This window comes from Bolinopsis microptera, chromosome 1 (genome assembly GCF_026151205.1).
Source record: "Bolinopsis microptera isolate Bmic1 chromosome 1, MBARI_Bmic_1.0, whole genome shotgun sequence".
Taxonomy (NCBI): domain Eukaryota; kingdom Metazoa; phylum Ctenophora; class Tentaculata; order Lobata; family Bolinopsidae; genus Bolinopsis; species Bolinopsis microptera.
In genome coordinates this window covers 25149229-25173511 of record NC_087072.1, presented here as the reverse complement: position 1 = coordinate 25173511, position 24283 = coordinate 25149229, and the positions used below count along the sequence as shown (strand labels likewise).

At 36.2% G+C, this 24283-nt stretch overlaps 4 protein-coding genes across 6 annotated transcripts; all 4 read left to right on the top strand.

Annotated features, from left to right (window-relative positions):
• Window positions 1–261: 261 nt before the first annotated feature.
• LOC134814022 (endoglucanase E-4-like) lies at window positions 262–4618 on the top strand. Its single transcript, XM_063821995.1, has 10 exons — window positions 262–334; window positions 559–811; window positions 1112–1229; window positions 1546–1954; window positions 2236–2416; window positions 2622–2834; window positions 2962–3412; window positions 3564–3701; window positions 3921–4060; window positions 4361–4618. Exons 1-10 carry the CDS (start codon window positions 270–272, stop codon window positions 4508–4510), a joined length of 2118 nt encoding a protein of 705 aa, XP_063678065.1. The 5' UTR covers window positions 262–269; the 3' UTR covers window positions 4511–4618.
• A 5153-nt stretch (window positions 4619–9771) lies between these two features.
• On the top strand, window positions 9772–17668 carry LOC134825936 (protein O-mannosyl-transferase TMEM260-like). 3 transcript variants are annotated; one of them, XM_063838138.1, is made up of 4 exons: window positions 9772–11529; window positions 11663–11838; window positions 15959–16115; window positions 16670–17668. In XM_063838138.1, exons 1-4 carry the CDS (start codon window positions 9811–9813, stop codon window positions 16856–16858), a joined length of 2241 nt encoding a protein of 746 aa, XP_063694208.1. In that variant the 5' UTR covers window positions 9772–9810; the 3' UTR covers window positions 16859–17668. The 3 variants fall into 3 exon arrangements, with proteins under 3 accessions (XP_063694208.1, XP_063694209.1, XP_063694207.1); XM_063838139.1 differs by lacking the exons at window positions 15959–16115; window positions 16670–17668 and adding exons at window positions 12167–12323; window positions 13021–14576; XM_063838137.1 differs by lacking the exons at window positions 15959–16115; window positions 16670–17668 and adding exons at window positions 12152–12323; window positions 13021–13283 and having other exon boundaries at window positions 9781–11529.
• Window positions 17669–17914: 246 nt separating this feature from the next.
• LOC134826143 (ribonuclease P protein subunit p21-like) lies at window positions 17915–18301 on the top strand. The gene has a single exon (XM_063838431.1). It carries the CDS (start codon window positions 17915–17917, stop codon window positions 18299–18301), a length of 387 nt encoding a protein of 128 aa, XP_063694501.1.
• Window positions 18302–18959: 658 nt separating this feature from the next.
• LOC134825940 (uncharacterized) lies at window positions 18960–24257 on the top strand. The gene is made up of 7 exons (XM_063838145.1): window positions 18960–19092; window positions 19534–19627; window positions 20762–20861; window positions 21437–21546; window positions 22065–22134; window positions 23222–23368; window positions 23702–24257. Exons 1-7 carry the CDS (start codon window positions 19058–19060, stop codon window positions 23848–23850), a joined length of 705 nt encoding a protein of 234 aa, XP_063694215.1. The 5' UTR covers window positions 18960–19057; the 3' UTR covers window positions 23851–24257.
• Window positions 24258–24283: the final 26 nt, after the last annotated feature.

The window sequence follows — 24283 nt, the reverse complement described above, 5'->3', positions numbered from 1 at the left end:
TATAATATATAAACAGCATTTATAATATATATACAGCATTTATAATATATAAATAGTATTTTAAATAATATATAAATAGCATTTATAATATATATAGATATATATTATATAAATTTATCCAAAGTTTTGTTAAATAATGTTAACTTTTATTATATACATTATATTGTGCATTGAATGCACTGCAGTCTGAATATCCAATGGCAACATTTCAAAGTCATACTATAAATGTTAAATAATACTGGTTTGATTAACAAGCAAACTATCGTAGCATGATGCGGCTCTTGCTGCTACCTTTTGTGTTCCTAGTACTGGTCTGTTCTGGTTGCGAAGTAGGGTAAGTTAATGGCATTTCAAATAATAATTGTATTAAATATTATTCTTTCTTGATACATTGAGGTAAAGGTACTGTGGAAAATAAATTAGTTTCTTGCATAACTGCTTGAATAGCATAAGCATAGTTTGAGATTTTCATAACTAATCTGAATCTGAAATTAAATGGAATTAAAGACACGTGAAAAGAAAGTATAATTAGTGAATAACAATCTTTTTATCTATCAGGTATCGTGCAGTCAACATTTGGCCAACTGGCTGGCAAGGAGAACTGACAATTCCCTTTACTAAAACCACTGCTAACTGGAAGCTTCACGTAGTCTTTACCAACCCAATTCTTGATGGTAACTTCTTTCAAGGCACTGCAACGTTAAATGAGGATAGTACAGAGGTGACAGTGACGGCTTACGATTGGTCCTCAGTACACCAGGCTGGAGCTACATTTGTTGCTGGTTTTACAATCACCCATGCTAACGAAAATGTAAGTGAATTGGAAACAGGTAAAACTATTTTTCTAAACACAGCACTGAGAATTGAAAATTTTAATCGGTTTTGTGGTAATTACGTTGTGTTTAGTTCGAGCTACATTTTAATCGGCTGTATCTTCGGTTGTGATGGATATTTTTTAATGCGATAAAAACTGATTACCAAAGAATACTATTACCTTCCTCCCTGTGACCACGGGCTTTCTAATTATTTATGATAGCAGAATTTGGCCACCATGGTGCTGGAGGATTTAAAATCTACCTCCAAAACCCTTAGACCCCCTTTCAAATCTCAGGAAGTTGAGATAGCTAAAATGACTCTCGAAGTATGCTATGCAGATGGGGGTTGTAGTGAATGTGGGATTGAAGTTGAACCAAAACAATGCTCTGGAGCTTATCTCCATACTAAAAAAAGTAAGAAATAAAGTTGAATTCTCAACCTTTTGTTTTGTGATGGTTTCTGTACACTTGCACTTTATAATTCATTTAAGCAAATTCAGCATAATAATTTTGTTGGATAGTTTAAAATATATATATTTATATAATGAACAAATTAATCCACAGTATCAAAATTTCTGATTGTTTTGATGATTTTTATTTATCCATAATTATATTAACGATAGCAATTAGCAATTACCATTAAGAATCATATTTAGTTATACTAGAAATAAATACTACCATAACCAAACTTTCCATATTATGTAAGTTGCTGAAAACCTATATAATTCAGATTCAAAGTTCATAAAAGGAAAGATACAAGTGATGCCTGCTGAAGACTACGCAAAATTTCCAGACATGATATTGGCATTCAGTGAACCAATAAAGAAAATTACTGTTCCTAATAAACTTTATCAAGTTTATTGCTGGGATGAGAATATGCAATGCACAATAGCTGCAAAGAATCCAAAAGCTTTGAAGAGAAACGTTCTGTTAACTATACCTATAACAATCTTTATCAACAAGAAATCTCAGCCACTCTTGGTTGGCATGAAGTGGAATGGTCTTGATGTCTGTGAAACAAAACCTGAGCCACATCCAGAACCTGAACCAACGTCACAACCAGAACCAGAGCCTACAATGGAACCTCAACCAACACCAGAGCCAAAACCAGAGCCCAATCCAGACTGCGATCAGGGAAAGTAAGTCAATGATTAATGTGTTGTTATAGCTGCTGAAATAATATATTTTCAACTGCAGTCATACCTGGCTTACTGAGCTGAGGCTGTTAGGGAATGATTAGCCCCGAAAAAGGATCCTCAATCCTCTATTATATAAGGCCAGGGCACAGTAGGTCAGGACTCAGGGTTTGCTTTGATTGTATTCATTTTGATTTGAAATACCACGCTTGGAATAACGAAGTTCACTAGCAGTTAGCACCATGGTGATGATCCATGAAAACTATCTACCGATTCTATCACAGGTATTCAGAAGCCCTTCACTTGTCGCTTCTGTTCTATGAGGCACAAAGATCAGGACAACTGCCAGCAGATCAACGAGTTACATGGAGGAAAGACAGTGCTCTCAACGATAAAATTCCAGGGGGTTACTACGATGCTGGAGACTATGTAAAGTTTGGATTTCCCATGGCAGCATCAGCAACAGTAAGTTCTGCTTCAAGAACAACAATCGTGTATTTAGTTACCGTGATCCTGTATGATGACTTAAAACTAGATCACAAACAATGAATCATGATTAAAAATGTATACCTGTATCTCTATTTCAGCTATACATTTAAAAGTTTAAAATAGGACAGATTTTTTAAAACAAGGTAACTTTTGCCCTGAGTTATAACCTGTTACTTGTCAGATGGCAGGGTGGGGAGGAGTTGATTACAAAAAGGGTTTTGTAAAAGCTTGTGAATGGGAAAATTACAAAGCTATGATAAAGTGGGCAACTGATTACTTTATTGCTGCACACACTGAAACCAATGAGTTAGTGGGACAAATTGGAAACGGTGATGCAGATCATGCTTTTTGGGGTCGACCTGAGGAAATGACTATGCAAAGGCCAGCATATAAGGTACAATACTGAAATAAATAATATTTTAAAGATCTTACAAGGCTGATAGAAAGATCTGCAGCTACAAATAGCTCTTTCATCTTTAAGTTTTTAAACAATTCTAAAAGCATAACCAAGATTTCCACAGATCACAGCCCAAAAACCAGGATCTGAATTAGCAGCAGAAACAGCAGCAGCTTTGGCAGCAGCGTCCCTGATATTCAAAGATGATGATCCATCATATGCATCTGAATGCTTAAAGCATGCTAAAGAGCTTTATGATTTTGCAGACAAGTATAGGGGCTCTTACACACAGGCCATACCTGATGCAGCTAAATTCTATAACTCATGGAGTGGATACAATGATGAACTCGCATGGGGAGCAGTGTGGTTGTACCGTGCAACAAAAAATAAAATGTATTTGGCAAAGGCTGAGCAGCTCTCTAACAGTTTGGGTTCACCTGAAGAACTCTCCTGGGATAACAAGGGATCTGGAGTACAAATACTACTGGCAGCTGAGACTGGGAAACAAGTATACAAAAATAGAGCTAACCAGTTCTGTACTAGGGTCCTAACTCAAAAGCCAAAAACTCAGGATGGTGAGTGTATGAGATAATTCTATTTTTTAATATCCTTACAGAGACTATTTTCTCAAGGTCAATGTTAATACATTATTGCCCACTTTAAGGTGACGGTTAATGATTAATTATTACAAGTAAATGCCAAGGTCATTACATTGACAATTACCAGGACTTGTGTTCATTCAACAGTGGGGAGCTCTCAGACATGCTAGCAATGTTGCTTTTGCCTGCCTGTACGCAAATGATAAAGGACTTCTCACAAATGATGTCTCTGTTCAGGCCAAAAGACAGATCGATTACGCTTTAGGTAGATACAATTTATGTGGAGTTAAAAATTCATGTCATACTCATTCAGAAATATAAGGAATATAATGTATTTATTTATTGCTTCTTAGAAAAGGTCAAATAATTTATACATTCAATCAAATCAAGTGATGCAATTGGCAGAGCACAATACACAAGTAAGTAGTCCATTGCTACCAATATTATCCGAGGCATATAGATTAGGAAAAATGTCTATTACCAGGTGACAACAGCAAGAAATTTAGCTTCTTGATCGGTTTTGGGAACAACTATCCACAGAAGCCTCACCATCGCTCGTCTAGCTGTCCTTCAACTGGAAGTTGTAGCTGGAATGACTACAATAGTGCTAACCCAAATCCTCAGGTAAGTTGGTTTCTAATTATACTCCCCTATTTAGGTCTTGATTTTATCCGGTTGCAACATTCTGAATTAAATTTTAATTTACACGAATTCGGGCTCTTTTGGAAATCTAATGATCTTTTGAGTCTGCTGTACAATACCATAATCAATAAACAAGAATCCCAATTTTTGATTGAATAGAACAATGATTGAGGTTTCTCGTCACACTTTCGAATTTCAAGACGAGTTTATATAGAACGCTATTGCACAATTTGTGAAACTATACCAACAAGACGTGTGGACAACCGAAATAATGTTTTGCAGGTGCTAAAAGGGGCTTTAGTAGGAGGGCCCAAGTCAGTTAATGACAACAGCTATGTGGACAGCCGACAGGACTACATCACAAACGAAGTTACTACAGATTATAATGCTGGTTTTCAATCAGCACTAGCTTTCTTGGTGGATAATCAATAGTTTTGGGGTTATGAAAATACATTGAGTCAAAATGTGAATTTCAAATAATTATAATTTTGCATAGATTTGAAAAATTAGATTGATGATTATGTTATTATTAAATTTGTTTTCCTTGAAATCTGTGTATTCATGCAAATGCTTTATATGTATAATGAAGACAACTTAATATATAATAATTGATATACTAGTGCAACTGAGATCTGACAATACTACACCTGCACCTCAGTTAAGTAAGTGTAGTAAGTAAGTAATGTATAACTAGACTTAAACAAAAGTCTAATAAAATATAAAATATAAATATTCTACTGCTTGAAAGCTTAATATGTAATAATAAACTAAGAAATAGTGGTTAACAAATTGTGGGTGCGATTAGATTCCTATCGTTCTGTTTTCATTTGTGAATGCTGACTTCGATTTTAATGCATAATGGTAAAAATTTAAAGTTAAGGTGCAAACATTTTTACTTCAAATTTTTATATTACCTTCACGATTATTTTAAAACCAAAACTAACTCGAATTCTAAAGCATTAACAGCTCAAATATCGTTTTACAAGCCTGTCACGTGCGCGCGTACGAGGGCTTTGGTCAAAGCTTGACGGATGTTACTCGTCTAAATTTCTTCGAAGTAGCGCGCGCCGCTTTCTTCTCGAAATATTATGTTGCCCGATAGCAAGTGCTACGAAGTAGTGTGCGCCGGGCTATACAATTAACAATGGTTAAGTTAAAGCAAGTCTACGACAGCAAAATATTTGAAAGGCCCACGATATATTTCCACCGAAAGCACAGTCAAATTCCAATTTTAAATTTGATGTACTACGAAATATGTTAACAGCTTGTTTTATATTTACTTGATTCTGCATTAAACCTGTGTACTTTGGAGGACTTCGACGCTTCGACGCGCCGCGCGAACTAGCATTCTTGCTTCGCATCGTCGATCGTTGCTTTGCTTCGCAAAGCAACGATCTCGATGGGTTGACATCGTCAACCAACTGTGTACTGTAAGCTTACTAAAATTTATCAAGAGGGAATATGAATCTTTTAAGATCATTTTCAAGGCAAAATATCAACAAACCCAAACGTTATTCACGCTATTGAGCTTTTTCATTTTTACAAAGAAAATATAGTATATACTATTGCATTGCATTTTTAAACTTTTTAGTTGTTATTCATATACTCTTTTAAAAGTATTCCAACTGATTTGTATAAATGCATAAATTGATTCTGAATATATCGCACAATATTTAATTTTGATTGCGCGCAATTTGGGGAGTGTGCTTTCGGTGGAAATATAACCTGCGCCTATTTTATAATATCACACGAATTAAAAAATTAGACGTAATATGACATATTGATTGACGATGTCAACCCATCGAGATCGTTGCTCTGCAAAGCAGGAATGCTAGTTTGCGCGGCGCGTCGAAGCGGCGAAGTCCTTAAATATGACATAACTATGAAGTTGCTTAATTAAGATATTTTGCCCCTTGGAAATTTTTGTACAAAACCCCCAGATATTTTATTTGTGTTGACTGAATGTTAAATTGGTATATTGTTATATATTAAAGTCACTATTGTGACGGTACATTAGAACTAGACAGAAACAACGTGTGAAGGGCCTGAACGGAACCCCTCGGTTTCAGTTCCTTGTTTAACACTGCCGTACAGCAAGGACATCCACCGGGTTCTCCAAGGATGGGCACATAGCTCACTCCACACTATGCTTTGTCAAATGTTGCTTATATACCAAGGATCTACAGGAAATATTTCCTTGCAAGTTTAGAGGGCGATCTATGAACAGACCTCATTCCCAACTATATAGGAACTAGAATTCCTATACTATCCCAACGAGCTACACCAAGCATAGTTTCAGATGAGAATAGTTTCAGATGAGAATATATGTTTTTTGACTTAGGGTGGCTTCGATGTCCGAAAAGATATATTTTTCTCCAAATCTGTCTATCCTGTGTGAGTTTCTTCATCTTCTTGCTGTCGTCAAGTTTTGTGTTCCTCCGCAGGATGTCTACATATGATTAAGTGAGGTGTGGTCTTCCCCTACGACGATGTCCGTGGAAGGGTTCTTCGAGGAGAAGCTGATGGGTCTGAAGGTTTTCATGTCTGGCGAGATCATCCTCCCCTCAGCTACCTACCTGATGCTCTAATGAGATTTCAATACACTTTTGCGTTACTCTGCCAGCCTATGTTAAGTGCCATCCTCAGCAGTCTCGTATAACATCCATCTATTTGCTTTACGAGGGTCTGGCTGACAGTCTATGTTTTAGGGCCATATAGAAGGATTGACTTCTTAGTCCACATGCCTTGCAAACTTAATGCACTGTATTTGTAATGGTCGCTATTAATACTCGCCAAAGATGGTTCCCCTTTAGTCAATCGTAGGAGAAGAGAATTAGGTGTCTGCATTTTGTTTTGATTTTATGGGGTCATGAGTATTTTTGAGAGTCCCGACGAGAATGGCCCAATTCTCATTCTCAAAAATTATTTTTGAGTATTTTTGAGAAAAGTTTCCAGGAGAGGCGAAATACTCATTCTCAAAAATTGATTTTAGTTGAAAGTTTCATCTCAATTGGATCACATTGCACTGATATGAAGAATGATTTGGCATATCACTATTTTTGAGTGGACAATTTTTGAGAAAATGAGAAATCCATGCTGAAATTCTCAGATTCAAAAATTAGTTTAGAGTGGACAATTTTTGAGAAAATGAGAAATCTATGCTGAATTTCAAAGATTCAAAAATAATTTTTGAGACATTTTTGAGTATTCCAGGCAAAAATGGTCAAATTCTCAGATTCAAAAATTCTCAAAAATACTCATGACCCCCCCTAAATGTTATTGTCTCTATTCAATCTTGACTCATCGTTAAAACTGAACTTTAAAATTCAAGTTTGCAGTAAAGATATGACTTTGTCAGTGGCATTGTTTGCAACATCATCTGTCCACTTGGCATCTCTTGCTGGAATTATCTGTTATGGAATTACATTGTGGTATGAGTTTGAAGATTCTGTGCACACGCATTGCAATGTTTGGAACCTACTACCATCCTTTTCATCAACGATTGGGAATTACACTCCTCAAAGGTTTTTAGAATATTAACTCTATTAGATGTTAATTTTGTTAATTGATTGATTAAATGTTTTATTAGAATGTGAGTGCATAGATTAATTCTCAGCTGTATTTGACACTCAAAACTATTAAAAACCGATATCAATAGTACAGTCAAATAAGTGTTTTTGTCGGACATAATTCACAACAAAGCGATTTCAACGGGAAATGGTCGGGAAAGTGATCATACGTTTTATGTAATTGTGAACATTTTTGTCCAAAATGTATTTTTGAAATTTCTGAAAATTTACTAATTATTTAATTAATTAATTAAATAATTTATCTATTAAAAATTGTAAGACAAAAAGTTGTTCTTCTTTGTTTTCTAAACACACTGCTTTAAACTAGAATCTTATAAGATATTCAGAAGTTGACTTATTTGCAAAAACCAATGTGGTAAAAATAAAAAGGTGGTAAAAAAGTGGTTATTGTGGATTTTGCTGATTTCAGAAATTTTGGGAACTCTCTGGAATGATTCCTGGGACCTTTCCCGGCCATTTTCTGTTGAAATCGCTTTGTTGCGAATTATATCCGACAAAGGCTTAAATTGGGACGTATTTTACTGCTAGTATAATGAAATTAATCTTACATTTGAGCAATGCTCAGTGCTCACCGGGTATCATAACCAATTTCAGGTATATTTGGAGGTTTTTAGTGGGTGTCTCCTGTGTTTTGAGGCTGTTCTCTGTAGCAATATTTTCCCAAAATCTGAAAAGGTCCAACAAAAAGGGCGCTATTGTTCAGATCCTGACATCAATGCGAGTGGCTGAACTTATAGGTAATGTTCAATTATGTGATAGTTAATTTTTAATCTTACTTTTTGCACATAATGTCCATAAAAACAATTTTTTTAACAAGGTGAATTGATCTTCATCAGCTCTCTCTTTACAATAACCACAATGTATTTATTGACTTGAACATTGTGATAATTCTTAAAGTTCAAGGAAATGAAGATTGCTTTATTCCATTATAAATTACTTCTTTTTACATTTACCTTCTTTTCAGGTTTGTTCCTGTTGACAATGTTTGCATCCACTGAAATATTTCCAGCTCACGCATTTGGTTTCTGCCTTTTCTTCCTTTTTTCAATGTTAAACATAACAATCATATCTCGCCTTATGGGCAGTGGTGTGACAGGATCTGGGAAACTAAACACAAAATTAGCATGGTATCCAGCAATATACTTGCTTACTTTTGTCGGCTGTTTTATATCCTACATTGTTCATGGTAAATACTGTTTGTCAGGAGTTTACACAGTATTTGGTGCACTTGAAGTGATTATGATATCCAGTAATATTATGTTTTGGCATTATAGTGATGGCTTGGAATGGAGTTCTTACACTATTTCCATTGAATGAATTTTTTGATATAAATTATAAATTATTGCCTACTTATTATTATTGCCTTTTTAAAATGTTTCAAAATAGTCGTTTTGTGATATATTCAATGAAGAAGTGTAGATTTTACCATAGAAATAATATATTAAAGATTTTCACTTTTCAGTCTAATCAAATTTTTCTCAGTGGTCAAGGATTTATCGAGTCTCCGATTCAAAATTATTTATCAAATTTTGGATAATATGGACTATTTAGATAATTTTATCAATTTGCTAACATCAGTTAATAACTTGACTAAAGTTATCACTGAGACCCCAATGAGGTGGCACCAAAAGGTTAATGAGTGTAAAGGAAGAGATATGATTAATATTTGTTATGTTTTGTTACGATTATTACGATTCATTAATTAAAATATGCAGTGGTTTGATGAGGCGTGTTGCTACGTGTATTACTCAGCCACATCGAAAGGAATCATTAGCTTTACCATTCGCATTTCACACGTTAGTCAGATTATAGAACTGTTTCTAGTGCTCTCTTTGATTTCAAAAGTAAGGTTATCATTTCGCTATATTGATGCAGATTGATTCACTATTTTGCTTATATTTCTTTGAATTAGGTTAGTGGCTTTCCAACAACATACTTAAATCCTAATTGAGATCATACTATCGAAAGATTGATGTTCATAATTAATTATTAGGTGTTATACGGAAGTTACTAATTGTCGAGACTTGATTATCATTGTAACAGGAGTTCGGGTTTAAAAAAAGTCATAATTGCACCTTTTCCATTTTCCTTTAATCATTAATCTTTATTTTAGCTTAGCTCTCCGAAGTCGATCCATCTGGTATGGCAGCCAAGGATAAAAAGATGAAAAAGACCGCCAGAGAGAGGAACGGTAGAGCAGAAACAGAGGTCATGCTAGAGGACGAGCCCACAACAACCGAGCTAGAAACCAAACTAGGAGCTGTGGGTATATTCATCTTATCCTGTGTCATATACTTCATTACCATGTTTCCTGGACTGCCGATGGGGGATTCTGGCGAGTTTATGGTGACAGCAATAGACTTTGGAGTAGCTCACCCTCCTGGGTATCCTCTCTTCACATCCATGGCCCATTTAGCCATAAAACTTATCCCCTTTGGAACCCCAGCATGGAGAGTAAGCCTGCTTTCTGTTCTATTTGGGGCTCTGTTCAATGTTACTGTCTACTATGTTGTGAGTCTAGTTGGTAAGAACAGTGTCGTGGGTCTCATGGCTGCCGGATGGATCGGATTCTCCCGTCTATTTTGGATGTGGTCCATACAGGGAGAAATATTCAGTTTAAACAACTTCTTCTGTGCGTTCATTATGCTCCGGGCTTACTATTTCGAGAGCTGTTCAAAGGAAAATATCTTGTTTGAAGCTAAAATCTCTGCTCTGACTTGTGGATTATCGTTATCTAACCAACATACCTCAGTCTTGTTCATCGTTCCATTTGCTCTGAGAGTAGCATACAAAGTTTTGATAGTCGAGGGGAAGTCACCTAGGGATGCCTGTAATATCGCAATGTATGGTATCGGTGGGATGGCCTGGTATTTGCAGATGCCAATATCACATTTCTTCTTCACACCACGAGTTACTTGGGGAGACTTCGGAAGTATCAGCACATTCCTTAAACATATGCTGAGGCTGGACTATGGCAGCTCTTTCAAACTGGTGGCTGGAGATACTCAGGGAACGTTTATTTCAAACTTCATTGCCTTTGTCAAGGACTCGTCTGCCGAACTAACAGTGCTACCCTGGGCTTTTGCTCTTTTCCTTATTTACACCGTTACTACGAAAGTGCCTGGGCATCTGTTTCGGACCACAGTGAAAGTTTTTCTAGCTATGATGGGCTGTTATTTTGCAGTCTTCTGTTCTTTAGCTAACATTGAGAATCCTGCTGGACTCTCAAGGGGTGTTTTAGAAAGGTTCTGGATGCAACCTTCCATTGGTCTTCTTATTTTAGCGGGGATTGGACTTAGCAAATTCATCATATTTTTATCTGAAAAAGTGCACCCGATCCTGAAAAACAAATACCTCCAACTTGCCCTAGCTATCCTTATCATATCCGTGCAGATAAAAACAAACTACGAAGAAAACGACGAATCAGACAACTGGTATGCGCACCACTACGCGCAATCAATCCTCCCAGAGCTTCCAGAGAACAGTATTTTACTAACTGGAGGGGACCTGCCCACCAATGTGTTTAGATACCACACCATCTGTGAGCAGATGAGACCCGATGTCCGGGTTATGGACATGCAGTTCATGGCTGCTGACTGGTTCAGGGATGTCCTGGCTCCCACTACATTTGCTGGCATAAATGTGCCTGGAGTTTACCGACCCTTTAAAGCTGCCGATCTTGTTAAAGGCCAGTATAATCTAAAGGGGTTCCTTGACGCTAATATTGACAGTTTTGATATATTTGTGTGTAATTCTGTGAGACGTGATGAAGGTAGCGACTATGAGGTGCACTACATGCTGATCCCTTACAGAACTTGCAAGCGCTTCGTTAAGAGATCTGATGTTGTCAACCCTGTCGAGGTAAGATTTCTCTGATGACTGACTAGCCTCACAACAAAACATCACTTTTATCTTAACTATCGCAAAATGTTTGTCAATTATTTGATGGTATGCCCCGTATTTTGTCTGTAACACACAACAGACCTTTGCCCAGGTGGTAGAGAAGACCCCAAGCACAGTACTGGACGAGTGGCCGATGCCAGATATCCGGAAATACGAGGACCGAACCTGGGAACACACCCTGAAGGTGGCGTATCTCAACAGCCTCTCAGAGAAGGGATCCCTCATGTGGCAGGAAGCTGTGGCTCACAAAAATTCGAATAATCTCAGGTAAAGCATGATTTTGTAAATGTAATTTTGCAGATGTGAATTGGAGCATTGTGATTTGTGAATCAATTTGTGTTGTTTAAATCGATTTTAAATGTAGATTGTTGCAACCCTATTCAATATTCATGTGTGATAACAAATTATACGTGCATGTAACCCTTTTATTAAGGGGTAACTGTGTAATGACCGCATCGTCAGTGATAGCGAATACTCCGTGTCTACTTTTCATATAATCATACATGTGCTCTTTACCCTTTCAACATGTAATCTCTGTGTGTGCCTGTGTTTGCATGAGTTCCTAATTCTGCTTCCGTAGCGAATTTCATCAAAGGTACTTATTGGAACACGGAGCGGTGTTGCACGGCCAGGGAGTGTCTCAGATAGAGACCGCCATTGCAGATGGACGGCTGGAGAGGGACGACTGGCAGCATGTTTACACCATCATGGCCAAGAATATGGGACACTTTTGCATGATTCTCCACACAATGGTAAGAAATACTTTTCAGAGACGCTCGCTTTCATAGAGCTAGATAGTTAAATGTTAATCAGTCAGCTCAGTTTAAATACGCTTGATATTTTATTAGTCTATGAGGCGAATTTGTTTTCCATATTCGGGATGATTGTCTTGATCTGCTAAATGGTGTCGTTCGGTTCTGTGTTTTGGGTCTGATGTACTGTCCAAGTGAGTAAAACCCTGTCAAGGTCCAAGTGCGAGAACTGGTAGTGACTTGTTCTGAAACTGAATTAGGTGTACAATTGAAAAACAGCTTTTTATTTTATGTTCTATAAATGTATAAATTGAAAAATACTTATGGCCTCCTCTTCTATTGGATATTTTGATATCATAAAAATGTGGTGAAATGTTATGACAGAACATAAATATAGGAATTCATTAAGCACATTCGAGCTTTTCATTTAACAAATAAATTTATGATTAAATAAATTTATGATTATATCAGGAACACTAAGGTCTAAGGAAAGTTTTTGTTTTGATCTGATTTCCGGTGATGATATATCAGTATTGGGGTGTTTGGACAACACAATAATCATAATACCTCTGTAGTGTGTACTGATTGTTGTGTCCTAGTCATTGTTGTTACTAAAGATAAGAAGGAGTCAACTTCTTCACTAATGTTTAAAACGTCTTGAATAACGAATGTCTCTGTTTTAAAACCATTTCCTCAGGTAGCAGCCGAGGGTAACGAGACCAGACGACTAGAACTCGAGGAATGTGGCAGGAAATACTGGACTATTTATGTAAACTGGTCTGAAATATTGCGTAATAAAGACGAGGTGGCACTGGTCAAGGAGTTGAGGAGATATTTGGCAATGAAGTCTTTCAAAGGACTAAGGTTTAATATTTAGGTTCACGATTCTATAGGTCTACTGTCTAGGTTGTGTCATTTATTTGGGTAGTGCTCGTGTATTTGAGCAAGATATTTGTTCCCATTGTGAGTACAGTAGTGAGTAAAGTAGTAACTTGTGATGGTATTTATTTGTATTCCACTCGGATTATTTGATTTGGGAACTTGGTAATTTCTGTCGACGGACATTAAACAAAGTTGACGGACATTAAACAAAGCTGACCTACTATCCTTCAACCGTGTGACCGTCCACTAAGTTTCAATTCGAGTTTAAGCGAAGACATGATATTCATAATATTAAGTATTTTACAGACCTTCAAAGGCCTATTTTGTAATATTCAGTACACAATCATTATTATTAGCATTACCATAAAAACATGAATATGTATGAACATCAGTGATATCAGTCAGAAATGTTCAGTAAAAACAATTATGTTTGAATTTTGCTGTTTGCAGTTGTTATTTGTGTTGTTAATACTTTAATATTAGTTTCGTGCATGTGTTATTTGTAATGTAGTACCTTTTTGGGACCTTTACCGATTGTTGAAATTCATCATCGAGCGCTATCTAGCGCTAGATCGAGACATTAAAAAGGTGCCACGCAATTGGCGGCATTGTAGCTAACTGGCGGTATCTAACGTCATCTAGCGTCATTTCACGCTAGATGACGATAGATGTCGAATTTCAACAATCGGTAAATGTCCCCTTTTTGTTAATTGATATTATGTTATTCTGTTCCTATAGACTGAATTATTATTTTCTTCGCATTATTTGATCTTTTTCATTACAATTATTGCAAAAATTGAGTTGTTTCAATATATGATATAGATAAGCTTGGGAGTGTAGCTGGTTTTTAGCGATTCAAGGGTTTCAAAAATATTATCAAGTTAACTTTTGATATCTGATCTTTTGTTTGTTTAGTTTTGATTTTTGTTAAGAAAACGTCTTATTGTATCTGCTTGCTTGTGTTTTTAGGTATTTAGTTAATTATTATTATTAAGTTAATTATGTGTTTTTGATTTTATGTGTATGCTATTTGTGTAATTATTTCTAATATGTAGTTGATTTGAGTTAAAACGGTGTCTTATCACGAAGTTGAATAATCCTCCTATATGAACCATTATTATATTGGTGTCGATTGTGCTATTAATCCTATTATTAGATATTATACTAAAGGAGGCGCTTTTGCACATGCTTTAAATGAAATTTGATATTACTTATAATACTGTCGACTATGTAAATAAAGATTATTATTAATAGAATTATTTATTCTATCATTGGGATGTTATTGGTTGTAATTAATAGATAATAATATTTAGTTAACTTGATCACACAGGTCATCCGTCATCGTCATATTATTTAACCTTTTAAACTTTGAAAAATTTTCGTTTTATTGCAAAAAGATAAACATAATATATTCGGGGGTCATAGCGACCTACCGACAAAAATTTCCTCTCAATTGGCCGTATCTTGGTTTGAGAACACCGCAGAGGCGATAAGTAGATAAAATACGCCTTAAATAAGTATAAAATAAATGTCTGGTTACTTAAACATATTCTCAAAAACTTAGTTGAATTTTACAAACGAGGTAAGGTGTGAGAGTCTCCTGAATAAGTAAGAATAACATCTCATAAAATAGCTGCAATACGTATATTAACAAATATCATATACCTTAGTCGGTAATATTATGGAGTGGGGGGAAATTATGGGTGTTAAAATATGGACTGTTATAAATATGGTTCTTTGGCCCGAAAAGAACCAAATTTGACTCCCCACAATTTAAACTGCGACTTTCCTTTCGTGAAAAAAAAATCTCAGATCGAATTGTACACTGCAACGAAACAGCTGCTGCTGAACTTGTATTATTCATCTGAAGTTGCTGATCTGAAATTGAAATTTAAATTGTTCCTAGTTAACCCCTCAAATTGAAAGGATGGGGGGAATGGTAGACAAATCGGACTTTTTGAACCAGAACTAGCTTCAATTCAGCAAACAACTAAACAATAACGTAAGCATACTTCTGGACGTGAATGAAAGAAAATGAAAGAAACGTTAAGCATATTATGACTAATATACCAAAAGGAACACCAAAATTTGACTCGGGGGTTAAATTATGGGGGGTAAAAATATGGACTGTTGTAGATATGGTTCTTTGGCCCGAAAAGGACCAAATTAGACCCCCCATAATACTACCGACTAAGTTAAGGTAACAATCTCAACGAAATCATTGAAAACAGTTTTCATTTAGACTTCAAGAGTACCTAAAATCGAATACAAATACAGAGCGAAAGTGTCGTTGATTACTGTACCCTGCGCCCACTCCTACTTAACAGGGTTTGTCTGTTAATAAGCTAGTAATTAAGTAATGGCTAAATCCGCAGATCCTGCTATTTAATTGGCTATGAATTTAGTGTGTCTGGCTGGTGTTAGCCATCACTGGTCTATCAAACAGTATTATCACCTCCATCAAACGGCTAAAATTGTTATCTTAATATCATATTAAACTAACTCCTCTGAAACCAACTAAAATTCCCTCAGATTCGCTGGATATCACCACATTTCCAAGCCACTCCGCTGACAGAGCATGTAGCTATGTGATAATAATAATAAACTACTCCGTGTGCATGAACAGTTGAAATGTTGCATTTCTAATTGTGTGTTCAATCTGATGAATGTTGACACAACCTCAATACTTCTCATTGCATGAGTGCTGATTTCTAAATACTAATCTATTAGTAAAAGTGAACTTCACCTTCAAGGTACCTGTTGGGGAAGGGTGCGTTGGAGATTGGACAGGCAGTTACCCAGATAGAGACCGGCATTGCGGAGGGACGACTTGAGGAGGGTGTCTGGGACCATGTGCGTATTGGCGTGGCTATGAATATGGGGCACTTCTGTATGATGCTACATACTATGGTAAGATATTCAACCTGTCAAAGTCGCTTGCTTCTATAGTCATAGAACTAATAATATTTCATATAAGTTGATCAGTCGCCCAGGTTTAATGCCGCCGTCGGTTGATATTTTATTAGTTTATTGGGCGAATTTGTTTTCCATATTCGGGATGATTGTCTTGGGTTGTCTTGATGCTAAGCGGGGTTATGTGATTCTCAAATCCTGGTCTGAGTACTGTCTTCGTCCGTAAAATGCAGGACAACTTGATGGGTTTTTAAAAAGAGTTCTTTTTACTTATTATTTTTACGGCACACAATAATTGATAGTTTGCTGTGTAACTGTTGGTTTTGTGGTTTTAAAATCGCAAAACTTTCAGCCTTATCTTCTTTGATATTATTAAACTGTCAATAAATGAGACAAACGTCACTGGTTGATATAATAAGCTTGGGCAAGGTTATTGAACTGTGAAACACGTTACAAAAGTTTATGTGTGTTTATCTGCGTGTTGCTGACCGGAACCGTCAAGATCTTCACTGATATTTTAAAATGTTTTAAAAACACTCCCATTTTTACAGGTAGCAGCCGAGGGTAACGAGACCAGACGGTTGCAACTTGAGGAATGTGGCCGGAAATACTGGACTATTTTCGTACACTGGTCTAAAATAACACGACTTAAAAAAGAACATAATGAGGATGCCCTTGTTGAGCAACTGGAGACGTATTTAGCTTTGAAGTCTTTTAAGGAACTTCAGTTTAACCTCTAATATCAGGACTGCTGATATTATATAAAAGTGTATATTATTTTATATAATTTTTTATGTCAGTTTTATAGTTATATCAGTCTTAGACGTTTACAAGCAGGTGAGCAAAACTTTCATTACACATCATTCTAATCTGAATAGAAAGGGAAATTATATTCAAATAATATTATGTTTATGTGAATTGTGGAACGTAGTTTCAGATCAGTTTAATTCGAGTTTAAGACTTGATTAAGTGAAAGATATTATATTATTATCATTATAGTATATTGAAATGTTTGCATGCTCCGAGCCTCTGTGATAGGACTCTGCTTTTTGCCTGATTTAGCAATTACCGTAATTTTTCAATGAAAATTGAAATCATCATAACATTGGAGCATGTTTTTTCATTAATTTGGCTTTGTCATTATATGGTAGGTTGTTTTCAATAACCTGATTGCAGAAGCACAATTCCTTCTAAAATTTTAATGAAAGTAAAAAAACTAAGTTTTTAATTTCAAAGATATTGTAGGGCCAGAGGTTTGCAGATTTGCAATGTTTTACCAATGCATGATATTAAGAATTAAAAACAAAATAATATGTAGTATAGGATAAAGATAGAAAACAGATAATAAAGATTAACTTTTTAAAATATTATATTGATTTGATTGGAGAGAAATAAATTATCTGTAACTGTTGTTCTAGTTTGTTTTTGTCATGAAATTTGATTGGCGCTTAATAGTTTATTTAAAGATGAAGGTGTTAACCATGTGATATTAATATTAGAATGTACGTTAGTTGTCTTATAGTAGCCGATTAAATGTCATTAAAGTTCAGATTTTTGTTTTACTGGACAAGGAAACCTATAATTCAGGTAGTACTCGTAACAAAAGGGCACAGACATCATTAATTAATCATTCCCCACATACTAAATAAAGATCTGTTCTCTGGGTACATTCCGAGTGACTACAATATAATACTGATAAATACTACATAAAAGATTGTAACGTAATTACTATAATAACCTTTTCTTGAACTTGATACAAATTCTAGTCCAACTTAAAGCTGATCAAGCTAGCAGTGATGAGTGATGCGCAGACCAAACCTACTAAACAGGACAAGACAAAAAAGCGACCCCTAAAGAATGAACATGCGCTGCGCACCATGAACTTTCTCCACAGCGCTGCGCATCAAGCACCCACCATCTCCACAGCAACCAACATGAACACCAGCCTGGTGACCCTAAAGGAGAAGCACACCTCCCGACTAACCCCCGATTTGAAGCGCAGCATGTGCAGTAAGTGTAAGGTAGTGCTGGTGCCCGGCAACACGGCCAGGATCAGGGTGAGGAGCAAGGCAGGGAACCAGTTCCGGGTGATAACGTGTGTAGTGTGTGGACTTAGTAAACGGTATTTGCTCCGGGAGAAGGAGTTGCAGATTGAGAGATGTCCCTTGTTTGAGAATACTTGATCTTTTAATCTATCATTTAATATACTTGTGCCTTTTGGGCGCTGTAATTCAATTTCAGTGCTTTCAAAGTGGAATAATTTGACAGAGGTTTAACAAAATGTTGCAAAGTTTTACTGATTTTTTATTAATGATTGCTATTCAATGAGGGGCTGTTTTGATTGTTATTTAAATCAAGTTTTGGATGTATTTATCATCAAGTATTAAATAACTGCATTTTACTTTCATCTCAAACACTTAAATGGATCTGACGTTACTACATACAATAATTACTACTTCACTGTTCGCTGTATATGAAAATAAAACCGTTGTAATTACCTGACAATTAACTGAGCTTATCTACTGGAACTACTAAATACACCCCGGCACTGTAACTCACAAGATTGCATGTATGAACTGGTCCATGATATCTAAAATAGCAAGATATCACCGTGACAACTGTATCACACTTTTACATGTGTGAACTTGTTGATAGTAAACCGTAAAAGTGTGGCAAGGTCTCTCATTGGAAGCCTGTTAAACGAGCAGATATTGGCTCTGATGATACATTCTCGCTGCTTAACACCGATAAAGTTACCTCAGAGATTACTGGGGCCTCGTAACAGGGCCTGTCACATCTTCACTGACTCACCGCCGCATTTTAATGAGAGATAATCCTTCCTTTTAGCATCATGGCCGTGGAACACACAAAATAGCACCCAGTGAGACCCTGAGAGAGGTTAAATGTGAGGTACGAGTTAAATCTGGGAGTCTGGAAGAATGAGTGAAGTCTGCATGGATTATCATACGTGGAAGTAAGTGTGATAATTCTTGTTGTAAAACAAGTCATTTGTGTTTAACTTTATTAATAAACACTCTTGATTTACAGCAGAGTTTGGAAGGTGGGTTAAAAAGAACCGATGGGTACGGAATCAACAAGTCATTTGTGTCTGAGTATATTAACACTTTTGATTGGCGGCGGGGGAATTTAAATGGACCAAAGTCCTGGAATTAAAATTAGATTGTCATTTTATATTGACCGACAACCTTTATTGTGCGACGATTCACCTGCTGGTTAGATATCACTAACAATCTATTCTTCCACACACTGACTGCCACACTAAATGTGGCTCTTCAGTTCACTTCTGTGAATTCGCATGCAAATCGTAATGACATTTAAATGGTTGCCTGGAGCTCACCCGAGTGAACCCCTTTAATATAAAGTTATCTGTATTATAACATAACTTTACCCGCAGGTTACACAAGAACCGAATAGTAACCTTACTGTGCCTCATTTCCGCTTTTCTACTGACTACCTCAATATGCATCATACACTGGGCCAAACTTACGGTTAGATATTACTACTTTACTCAATATGCATCATACACTGGGCCAAACTTACGGTTAGATATTACTACTTTACTCAATATGCATCATACACTGGGCCAAACTTACGGTTAGATATTACTACTTTACTCAATATGTATCATACACTGGGCCAAACTTACGGTTAGATATTACTACTTTACTCAATATGCATCATACACTGGGCCAAACTTACGGTTAGATATTACTACTTTACTCAATATGCATCATACACTGGGCCAAACTTACGGTTAGATATTACTACTTTACTCAATATGCATCATACACTGGGCCAAACTTACGGTTAGATATTACTACTTTACTCAATATGCATCATACACTGGGCCAAACTTACGGTTAGATATTACTACAAGTTTACTTAATATACATCATACACTGGGCCAAACTTACGGTTATATATTACTACTTTACTCAATATGCATCATACACTGGGCCAAACTTACGGTTAGATATTATTACTTTACTCAATATGCATCATACACTGGGCCAAACTTACGGTTAGATATTACTACTTTACTCAATATGCATCATACACTGGGCCAAACTTACGGTTAGATATTACTACTTTACTCAATATGCATCATACACTGGGCCAAACTTACGGTTAGATATTACTACTTTACTCAATATGCATCATACACTGGGCCAAACTTACGGTTAGATATTATTACTTTACTCAATATGCATCATACACTGGGCCAAACTTACGGTTAGATATTACTACTTTACTCAATATGCATCATACACTGGGCCAAACTTACGGTTAGATATTACTACTTTACTCAATATGCATCATACACTGGGCCAAACTTACGGTTAGATATTACTACTTTACTTAAAATAACTACTACTTTGCCAAATAACTAGATTATACATAATAAATACCTCGTATCACGTCATGATAAGTTCATCTAATATGTAGTTTCCGTGTACATTGTAGTAGCAACCAGGAGCCATTAAACTGCTCGAATGTTCTGTTCCAAAGCAGTAAGTGAGTACTCTAACTCAAAATTCAAAATGAGTACTACGCTCCGCCGGCTCCGGCTACATTTGATTTATTATACTACATACTGATAAAGCTAAATGGTTTGTGTTCAGCTGCCGCAACACCAGTACCGTCCCAAGATAGGAGATTACATTGGACCCGATAACATCACCAGTATATACCTGGGACTCTTTACAACCTCTCACGGCTCATGTCAGTTAAATAACTTAACTATTTTATCAATTTATAGAATTACTTTTAATTATTGTATAAATACTTCAATTTAATTTATCTGTCCATTTATTGCTTTGAGGTATGTAATATCTTGTGCGGATATTCTTTCTTTGTTGGTGAGAATATATTTTTACACACCTTGAAAATATAACATACGACAGTGATATAACTCCAGCTATGGTAAAATTCTCTGACCTCATTTGTACCTTTTGTGCTATACCTCAATTATTACCTGACCTTTTTCTTTTTTCTTTTCTGGGTGATATATAAGCTAAACACGTAATATGAGACAGACGTCAGATTTAACACACAGGGAAATGGTCTGGCTGTGTGTGTCTGTAATAGATATAGGACAGTTGTATTATATATAGACAATTGTATATTGTGCTATACACTCAATAGGCTTTGTTGTACATCTGGAGGACTAAAGAACAACCATATCGGCTGTAATATCGGCTTGTACGTAGGAAATAAACGTTTTAACTTTAACAATTTACTGACATGGTAACCGCTCTTATTGTAAAGTAAACTCAAACTGGTATCACTTATTTCAGACTACTCGCTCTTCAAGGATGTTAACAAGGAGGAAATTAGAAAAGTAAACATTGTGGCTAGTTTGCTACTAGTATCGGTGTGCTCTGTGCTCATGGCCGCAGCTACCAAGGTTTGTGTACTTACTTTTTTATAAAAGTACAAAACACGTGCACCTTTTATACCATTTATTAGTACTAAGACATAACAAATACAGTTTGTACGTGACACAGATATGTTACAGACATGTTACAGACATGTTACAGACATGTTACTAGTTACAGACATGTTATAGAGATGTTGCTTCTCATTGTTAACCACATAATATATCATAACCACATAACACGCACTTCACACGAATCAGCATCTTCATTCTTCAACATGTATTCTTTAGTAACAGTAAATGTACATCATTATATGATACATACTATAAATTATTCATCATGTAAAACTGTGTACAGTCATTGTCCATTATGTGTCATTGTCCATTAAGTGTCATTTTGACCGTTGTACTTTCAGACATGCTACACGCAAAAACTTAACTGTCTCGACACTTCATGACAAAATCTATGAGTGGTCTGTGATAATGTGATCTGTGATAATGTGGTCTGTGATAATGTGATCTGTGATAATAATGCGGTATATTTTCAGTTATTAGCGCCAAGACACTGTCACCTAGCTAAACGGTACAAGGGATCAGCATTACTTAGCGTGCTGGCTGGTACGTAGACTTAAAGTATTTAACGTCAAGTATTTCAGGTTAAGTATTTAAGGTTAAGTATTTAAGGTTAAGTATCCAACTTGGAGTTCGTGTTGAAGGGTGGTAGTGGTTGCGTTTTATGTAGATCTATTTGGGGGTTATATTTTGTAATTAAAACTCTGGCTCCATGATAGCAGTCAACTACCCGCCAAGGTCTCATATAGTTGACAGCTTCCCGCCCGTTTTGGCGTGTATTAAAGTTCATCGTTCTGATCGTTTTTGTCTCAGAGGTGAACTTAAAACGACATGCACTATAAATAGCCATGACTTACGGCAAGTCAGTTTGTAGCTGATGATCACCATATATTTGAATTTAAAATATTTCCTCTGCGATTAAGTAGTTTAAAATTCTTCCATCTTCAAAACTAGTTTGTTGTTGTTAGGACTATCTACCAGGACGTAGGCAAGCAATAAACATTTTCGTGCTAAACCTTAATGAAAACTTATGCATATAAAACTTTAAAATATTCCTTTGACTTTAAGACCGCATGCTTCTCTGCATTTGTAGATGAAAAGTAAACTATCTAGCTCATGGAATTTAATGAGTATGTTTTGTTTACAGAACATTCCAAGCTTATATATTTGATCAGGAATAATTGATTGAGTTTCAGTAATTAAGTTAAGACTATTATTTTGGACTAATCTATGTATAATACACGTCCATTAAACAAACAAACTTCTCGATATTTGTTTACGGCCTTCAGGAAGGAGATCGAAAGGCACGCCGTAGTTACTCGCATCATACTTATTTGGAACACGCGCTCAATATTTTCCTGTATAGCTTAGCGCATTCGTGTGTTTGATTTGTCGCGCGCGCACGCGCATCCAGCTAGACTAAATATAACCTAATTTGATGTGCTCACGCGATAGAGCGACGTAATTTCATCAAAGTTTAGCTGATAGGAATTGGATCCTAAAATAAAATTGAGTATCACAGACTAGGAGTTGGAGCAGTTACGTTGTATAAACAAGATAACAATTGCTTGTCGCTAGTGAAATTCAAAGAGCGCCACAACTGATTAAACAGCTCAACCAAGTCATCTTTCAGCGGTGTTGAACATCGGTTCACTGGTATTGTGGTTCTGGTTCACACACGGATTTACACATGGCAGATCCACTCTGGGCGCTGTTCTAGACTTCAGCTACTCTGTGTTTATCATGCTTTCTAGCTGTGGACTACTCATCATAGTCATCGGTATGTATGGTATTTTTATCTGCTTGCTCGATACTTTATAAACTTTTCAACTTTTGACTACTCGACAAGACTGTTTATGCCAGCCGAGGGGGGTTTCCAAATGATTAGTGTAATTTTGACACAATACCTATGTGTAAAACTGATTACGGAGGGGGGAGAGGGGTTAAAAAATGTCCACAAATTGAATACGTAATATGCAAACGACCCCATGTAGTAATGAGCCATTTTAGGGTTAATAATCAACCATAGAAACCGAATGCATGCCCGTAATACCATAGCCTCCCCATTTCGTGACGTGTAAGCTGAAACGACTAACAGACTTTTCATCCTCAGCCCTGGAATTTATATCATGTCGGAGAAGATCACATCTGGATACGGATCTAGTGATCTCGCCAACACCGTCTGAGGAGAGCGATGTTGCGCCCCTGAACATGACACCAGATCCTCCTGATCGACCCCCTCCTTATCAAGACCTGCACTGAGAGTGGAACCCTTAATTACGATAATTAGACAATTATGTATTTTTGTGTGATGGAATGGGAATGTGCTTAAAGGTCATAATAATGGATGATACATGATCAGGACTTTGTTTATAATGAAACTCGGCAAAGCTGGCAGGGCTCGTTTAAACCGTGGTGAGATACTAAAGATAAGTCAGTTTCGGCCCAATTTCGATGGGACCACTTACGCAGTTGTTAGCCAAATCTGATTTATTTATCGACATAATAATTTATTCGTTGAAAAATTATTTAAATTCATAGTATGATGCTGATTTTAAGCAGTGGTTGATTCCAAATTTTCTATAGATTTCAGACCTATCTATTTCGTTACACCCGAATATTTGATTGATGTTGAAGATTCTGAATTGTTGATTCTTTTATTTTTAGAACGAACTTTTTATTTTCTCCTCTTTTC

Excerpts from the sequence above, each read along its gene's own strand:
- LOC134826143 (XM_063838431.1), top strand. The coding sequence starts at position 17,915 with ATGAGTGATGCGCAGACCAAACCTACTAAACAGGACAAGACAAAAAAG.
- LOC134825940 (XM_063838145.1), top strand. The coding sequence starts at position 19,058 with ATGAGTGAAGTCTGCATGGATTATCATACGTGGAA. Across the intron at positions 19,093-19,533 it reads ATGGATTATCATACGTGGAA|GTTACACAAGAACCGAATAG; the intron begins GTAAGTGTGATA and ends CTTTACCCGCAG. Across the intron at positions 20,862-21,436 it reads TACAACCTCTCACGGCTCAT|ACTACTCGCTCTTCAAGGAT; the intron begins GTCAGTTAAATA and ends CACTTATTTCAG.
- LOC134825936 (XM_063838137.1), top strand. The coding sequence starts at position 9,811 with ATGGCAGCCAAGGATAAAAAGATGAAAAAGACCGCCAGAGAGAGGAAC. Across the intron at positions 11,839-12,151 it reads AAAAATTCGAATAATCTCAG|CGAATTTCATCAAAGGTACT; the intron begins GTAAAGCATGAT and ends CTGCTTCCGTAG. Across the intron at positions 12,324-13,020 it reads GCATGATTCTCCACACAATG|GTAGCAGCCGAGGGTAACGA; the intron begins GTAAGAAATACT and ends CCATTTCCTCAG.
- LOC134814022 (XM_063821995.1), top strand. The coding sequence starts at position 270 with ATGATGCGGCTCTTGCTGCTACCTTTTGTGTTCCTAGTACTGGTCTGT. Across the intron at positions 1,230-1,545 it reads TTATCTCCATACTAAAAAAA|ATTCAAAGTTCATAAAAGGA; the intron begins GTAAGAAATAAA and ends TATATAATTCAG. Across the intron at positions 2,835-2,961 it reads TGCAAAGGCCAGCATATAAG|ATCACAGCCCAAAAACCAGG; the intron begins GTACAATACTGA and ends AGATTTCCACAG.